The sequence below is a fragment of the Arachis duranensis genome, chromosome 9 (assembly GCF_000817695.3).
Source record: "Arachis duranensis cultivar V14167 chromosome 9, aradu.V14167.gnm2.J7QH, whole genome shotgun sequence".
NCBI lineage: Eukaryota > Viridiplantae > Streptophyta > Magnoliopsida > Fabales > Fabaceae > Arachis > Arachis duranensis.
Genome location: NC_029780.3, coordinates 36,085,731 through 36,092,913, shown reverse-complemented (window position 1 = coordinate 36,092,913; position 7,183 = coordinate 36,085,731). Strand labels below are relative to the sequence as shown.

Below are 7,183 nucleotides of genomic sequence, written 5' to 3'. Positions count from 1 at the left end.
AGATCTTTGTAGAAAAAGCATTGTGGTGCCTCCTATAGTCGCAAACAACTTTGAGTTGAAGCCTCAACTGGTCACCCTGGTGCAACAAAACTGCCAGTATCATGGTCTTCTCCACGAAGACCCAAATCAGTTTATTTCTAGTTTTCTGAAAATCTGTGATACTGTGAAGATAAATGGAGTAAACCCAAAGGTGTACAAACTCATGCTCTTCCCATTTGCTCTGAGGGATGGAGCAAAGCTATAGCTAGATTCTCAACCCAAGGAGAGTTTGGATACTTGGAACAAGGTGGTTACTGAGTTTCTCACTAAATTTTTCCCACCAAAGAAGCTGACTAAGCTCAGGGTGGAGGTTCAGACCTTCAGACAGAAGGATGGTAAAACTCTGTATGAAGCTTGGGAGAGATACAAGCTACTGACTAGGCAATGCCCTCCAGACATGTTCTCCAAATGGACTCAATTAGATATCTTTTATGAAGGTTTGGGTGAAATGTCCAAGATGTGCTTAGACAATTCTGCAGGAGGTTCGTTGCACAAGAAGAAGACACCGGAGGAGACTATTGAGCTTATTGAATTGGTTGCTAGCAACCAATATTTATACTCATCTAACAGAAATCCTGTTAACTCTGAGGCTCCTCAAAAGAAGGGTGTCATGGAAGTAGAAGCTCTTAATGCTATTCTTGCTCAGAACAAGCTTATGTCTCAGCAAATAAGTCTACTTACTCAACACATGGGTGACATGCAAGTCTCACCTATCAACATCCAAAATCCACCTCAAGAGGTCTCCTATGACATGGCAGGAAATTTAGTGCAAAATGATAATTATGATTATGCTCAATCCTCTTCTGAACAGGTTAATTACATGGGGAGTAGTTCTAGAAATCCCAATAATGACCCCTATTCTCAGACATACAATCAAGGATGGAGAAATCACCCAAATTTTGGGTGGAAAGACCAACCTCAGAGACCTCAGAATTTCAACAATAATTCTCAGGGTGGGTTCCAATAGAACAATTACAATAACCACCAATCTCAGTCTCAGCAGCAACAACAGCCTCAGCAAGCTAACTCTAAATCCAAAGAAGATTCTAATTGGGAGATAATGAGGAGTTTTATGCAGAAAACCAGAGCCTCCATTAGAAACTTGGAAGTGCAAATGGGCCAGCTAAGCAAGCAAACACCTGAGAGGTCTGCAAGTACATTTCCAGGTGATACAGTGGTGAAACCAAGAGAAGACTGCAAGGTTATTCAATTGAGAAGTGGTAAGACAACTGGTTCTGGGACAAGGTCCAATGAAGAGCTAGTTGAAAAGAAAGCTCCAGAGGAGAAAAAGGAAGAAGTGGAGCACGCCCCTCCAAAGCATACAGATAACCCATTCCCTGAGTCTCTGGACACATATCCTACATTGCCAAAGGCTCCTGAATACAGGCCAAAAATGCCATATCCTCAGAGACTTCAGAAGGCTTCCAAAGAAAAATAGTTCTATAAATTTTTAGATGTCTTCAAGAAGCTACAGATCAACATTCCATTTGTAGAGGCTCTTGAGCAAATGCCTCTCTATGATAAATTTATGAAAGAATTGTTGACCCACAAGAGGAACTGGAAGGAACAAGAAACAGTGGTGTTAACCAAGGAACGCAGTGCCATTATTCAACACAACCTTTCTGAGAAGATGCCAGATCCAGGGAGCTTTGTAATTCCTTGCACCATTGGAGATGTCACCATTCAGAGAGCTTTATGTGACCTTGGAGCTAGCATCAATCTCATGCCACTTTCAGTGATAAAAAAGCTTCAAATTGAGGAGGTAAAACTCACTCATATTTCTCTTCAACTTGCTGATCTTTCTATTAAATTACATGTGGGTGTTGTATCTTTCTATTAAATTACCTGTGGGTGTTGTTGAGGATTTACTTATTAAAGTAGGACCATTCATCTTTCTTGTTAATTTTGTTATATTAGACATGGAAGAGGAGGTAAAATCCTCTATTATACTTGGTAGACCCTTTTTAGCTACAGGTAGAGCTCTGATTGATATACAAAATGGTGAATTAACCCTGAGAGTCAATGAAGAATAGGTGGTCCTTCAGGTTTTTGAAGCTCTCAAGCACCCTAATGATTCTGAAGGGTGTATGAAAATAAATGTTATTGAACCACTTGTTCAAGAGGTACTGAAAGCTGAGGTGCTCGATAACATTCTAAATCCTATCTCTGAGTATGAATTAGTTGAAATTGATAATTCACCACCCCAGAAGGCTATGATTCACACGCCTAAAGTAGAGGAGAAAGCCCCCAAGCTTGAGCTCAAATCCTTACCTCTTTCTCTGAAATATGTGTTCTTGGGTGAGAATGACTCATATCTAGTGATTATTAGCTCTTCCCTGAAGCCTAAAAAGGAAGAGGCGCCTATTTCAGTGCTCAAGAGCCATAAAATAGCTCTTGGGTGGACCATTAGTGACTTGAAGGGGATTAGTCCAACCAAGTGTATGCACAAGATCCTCCTTGAAGACAATGCTAAACTAGTTGTGCAACCACAGAGGAGACTCAATCCAACCATGAAAGAGGTGGTCCAAAAAGAGGTAATGAAATAATGGAAAGCTGAAATTATTTACCCTATTTCTGACAGTCCTTGGGTAAGTCCTGTGCAGGTAGTTCCCAAGAAAGGAGGGATGACCGTGATCAAGAATGAAAATGATGAGCTTATTCCCACAAGAACAGTCATAGGTTAGAGGATGTGTATAGACTGCAGGAGGCTCAACACTACTACAAGGAAGGATCATTTCCCCTGCCTTTCATTGATCAGATGCTTGAGAGGTTAGCTGGTCATGCATTTTATTGTTTTCTAGACGGATATTCTAGATATAATCAAATTGCAGTGGACCCTCAAGATCAAGAGAAGACAGTGTTCACATGCCCCTTTAGAGTATTTGCCTACAGAAGAATGTCTTTTGGACTTTCAATGCTCCAGCAACTTTTCAGAGGTGTATGCTTTCAATTTTTTCTAATATGGTTGAAAAGTTTCTTGAGGTAATTATGGATGACTTTTCTGTTTTTGGTAATTCTTTTGAATCCTGCCTTAAGCATTTATCTCTTGTCTTGAAACGGTGTCAAGAATCAAACCTTGTTTTAAATTGGGAAAAATGCCACTTTATGGTTACAGAAGGTATTGTTCTTGGACACCGGATTTCAAGTAAGGGAATTGAGGTTGACAGAGCAAAGGTGGAGGTAATTGAAAAGTTACCACCACCAACTAGTGTTAAGGTAGTCAGGAGTTTCTTGGGTCATGCAGGATTTTATAGAAGATTTATAAAGGATTTTTCTAAAATTGCTAAACCTCTAAGCAACCTGTTGGTTGCTGCTGTTCCTTTTGTCTTTGATTCTTATTGTTTGCATGCTTTTGAAACTCTGAAAGCAAACCTTACCTCTGCTCCCATTATAGCTCCCCCTGACTGGGATCTACCATTTGAATTAATGTGTGATGCTAGTGACTTTGCTATAGGAGCTGTTTTAGGACAGAGGCATGGTAAGCTTGTACATGTCATTTACTATGCCATTCGTGTGTTAAATGATGCCCAAAATAATTATACAACTACAGAAAAGGAATTATTAGCTGTTGTGTATGCTGTTGATAAGTTTAGGTCCTATTTACTTGGTTCTAAGGTTATTATTTATACTGATCATGCTGCCTTGAAATACCTTCTAACCAAACAGGATTCTAAACCAAGATTAATCAGATGGGTGTTGCTCCTTCAGGAGTTTGATATCGAGCTAAAAGATAGGAAAGGGTCAGAGAATCAAGTAGCTGACTATCTTTCCAGAATTGAGCCTGAAGCAGGAGTACAACCACCCACAGCTGTAACTGAGACGTTTTCGAATGAACAATTGTTCCTCATTCAGCAGGCTCCATGGTTTGCAGACATTGCAAATTATAAGGCCATGAATTTTATCCCAAGGGAGTACAATAGGCAACAAGTAAAGAAGCTATTAACTGATGCAAAGTACTACATTTGGGAGGAACCATACCTTTTTAAAAGGTGTTCAGATGGAATCATCCAGAGATGTGTCCCAGATAAAGAAAAACAGTAGATTCTTTGGCACTATCATGGTTCTGAGTATGGAGGCCACTTTGGTGGTGAAAGGACAAAGGTCCTTCAGAGCATGTTTTACTGGCCGACTCTCTTTAGGGACTCAAGAGCATTTCTAAAGCACTGTGACAGATGTGAAAAAGCCACGAATCTCCCTGCCAACCATGAAATGCCACAGCAGGGGATTCTTGAGGTTGAGTTGTTTGATGTGTAGGGTATTGATTTCATGGGACCTTTCCCGCCCTCACATTCAAACAACTATATTCTAGTGACAGTTGACTATGTGTCCAAGTGGGTGGAAGCTATGACTTTGCCCACCAATGATGCCAAAGTGGTAATGAGCTTTCTTCAGAGATATATCTTTAGCCGGTTTGGTGTCCCAAGGACACTCATTAGTGATGGAGGAAGCCATTTCTGCAACAGGTGGACAGCTTAAAGTTTCCAACAGGGAACGTAAGAGGATTCTAGAGAAGATCGTCAGTGTTTCAAGAAAGGACTGGTCTAGAAAGGTTGATGATGCTCTCTGGGCATACCGGACAGCGTACAAGACTCTCATTGGCATGTCCCCTTATCAATTGGTCTATGGCAAAGCCTGTCACTTGCCAGTTGAGCTGGAGCATAAAGCTTACTGGGCAATCAGGTATCTGAACCTTGATTCAGAAGCTATAGGAATTAAACGAATGCTTCAGTTAAATGATCTTGATTAATTCAGATATTCAGCCTATGAGAATGCCAAGCTTTATAAGGAGAGAACCAAGCTACTGCATGACAAGAAGATTGCCATCAGAATATTTGAGCCAGGACAAAGAGTGCTTCTATATAATTCAAGGCTCAAATTCTTTCCCGGGAACTAAAATCCCGGTGGTCAGGACCGTTTATGGTTACCAGAGCTTCACCATATGGTCATGTGGAAATACAAGAAGAGAATTCTGAAAGAAAATTTACAGTGAATGTGTAACGACCCAATTTCTGGTACGTCATGATCATACTAGAAACTAAGTGCTACCAACTTGTCTTCCTAATTATTATCTATTATTTATTATATGAGCCTGATTCGTTATTAAAAACGTAGTTATTCTGCGAGGTACTTTTTAAAAAAATGTTTGGATTAATAAACAGAATCATTTATAATCAATTCAAAAATAATAATAGATAAAATAGTTATAAACAACCACACATAAATAGATCTCAAGCAGTTGATAACATTCCGTGATCCAGCCTTTATTAGAGTATAGACTTTTAGTTAGAACACCCCTGGATATAGCTAAATAATATATATATATATATACAACATCCCAAGCCCTGACTTGTTCAAGAAGTCCCTGAGCTGGCGCCCAGGCTAGCCTAGACACTATACTCATCTAGTCCCTCTAAGCTACTAAAGCAAGGAAAAGTATGTTATAAGTCTTCAAAACTCAAGTCAGGTGGATCATCATCAAAAGGTGAAACATCATCTACTACTCCTCTGCACGATCAGTCATTGCCATATGACGTCTCTCTGATTCCTCATCAAGCAGCTACATAACAGGAGTCTCGTACACAGGATTTAAGTTAAAGTTTGCATACAAATAGGATGTAGACATTGGCTGGTCTCATAGTATATACATATAAACAGAGAACGAGATTCACCCTAGACTCAGAAGACTATCTAGAGCGGAATCCTTTTTGCGAACGGTCATCAGTGAACTACGGAAGGGTACTCATGCTTCCATCTGAAGGGGAAAGGGAGAGAGAAGCGGTAAGAACTGGGGAGTTCTTAGTAGGGCCAGGGTTATTAGTTAAGTTCATTAATCTGTATTGTTTAGCAGATAAATAGCAGAATACCGAGAAGCAGTAAAGAAGAAATAGATAAATAGAGAAAATAGAGAAAACAGAAAGCAAAACACAAACAAAAGAATACAAGAAAACAAAACACAGACACAGTGAATAGAATACAAACAAAGAAAGCATACATTCATTCAATAATCATATCAGAGGAAATGCACAACCAAGTATGATGCATGTCTGTCCTATGCAGGCCACGAGCTCACGTGTCGGTTTACACCCTGCAGCCCGACATTACCTAGGAACAAGTCCCAGATATAGTTTCCCTTTGTGTCCTTAGTGCATACGTGTCGGTGGTTAAGAATACCACTCCTTCGTGACCACTGGCAGTCGGTGCAAAGCTTGACCCCATAATATACGCACAAGGGGAAACAGTGATCCTTAGTTCGTGGGCGTTCCCGAGATCAATTCACAAACAAGACAATGATCCTCAGTTCGTGGGTTTCCCCGAGATCAACATACAACAACAAACACGATCTTCAGTTCGTGGGCTATACCCGAGATCAATACTCAACCATACAGTAATCTTCAGTTCGTAGGTTATAACCGAGATCAACATACAACAGTTCGTGGGTTATTCCCGTAATCAATGATTATCAGTTCGTGGGTTATTCCCGTAATCAATGATTATCAGTTTGTAGGTTTCCCCGAGACCAATGATCATTCAGTTCGTGGGTACTCCTTGTATTTAACATTATCAGTTCATGTGTTTTGCTGCTCTTTTATCTTTGTCTCTTTACTCTGCTCTAATTACTCTTTTCTCTTAGTCGCTTTACTCTACTCTGCTTACTCTTTTCTCTTAGTCTCTTTACTATGTTTTGATTACTCTGTTCTCTATATCTATATTACTCTTTTTCTCTTTACCTCTTTACTTTACTCTGCTCTGATTTCTCTGCTTAATATATGTATTTAAAGCTTATGTAAATTTCGGTATGAATAGTTAGTCTGTCCCAAGTATAGGTTCATTAAGTCTTTACTAAAACAGTTTAATTTTTCATATAATACCTAACCTTAGTCGCAACTCAAGGACTAACTATACTGCCTTAGTTCGTTCACTAATCTCTGTCTATTTTTCTGTCATTAAAACTTCACAGACTTTTTCTTTAATTTTTATCTTTTCTTTAACTTTTTATCTTTCTTTTATCTCTGATTACCCCCTTTAACTTTTAACATTTAAAATTTACTTTTTACCACCCGTAACGTTTAATATTTCTACTTTAACCACCCTAACTTTCAGAAATTACCAAATAACCACCCAAACACCAAAATAATTACTTCCT

General features: G+C 39.3%; 1 protein-coding gene across 1 annotated transcript; it reads left to right on the top strand.

Moving 5' to 3' along the window:
- The first annotated feature begins 4,477 nt into the window (after positions 1-4,477).
- LOC107465432 (uncharacterized) lies at positions 4,478-4,933 on the top strand. Its single transcript, XM_016084409.1, has 2 exons — positions 4,478-4,719; positions 4,792-4,933. The coding sequence occupies exons 1-2, from the start codon at positions 4,478-4,480 to the stop codon at positions 4,931-4,933; spliced, it is 384 nt and encodes a 127-aa protein (XP_015939895.1).
- The last annotated feature ends 2,250 nt before the right edge of the window (positions 4,934-7,183 follow it).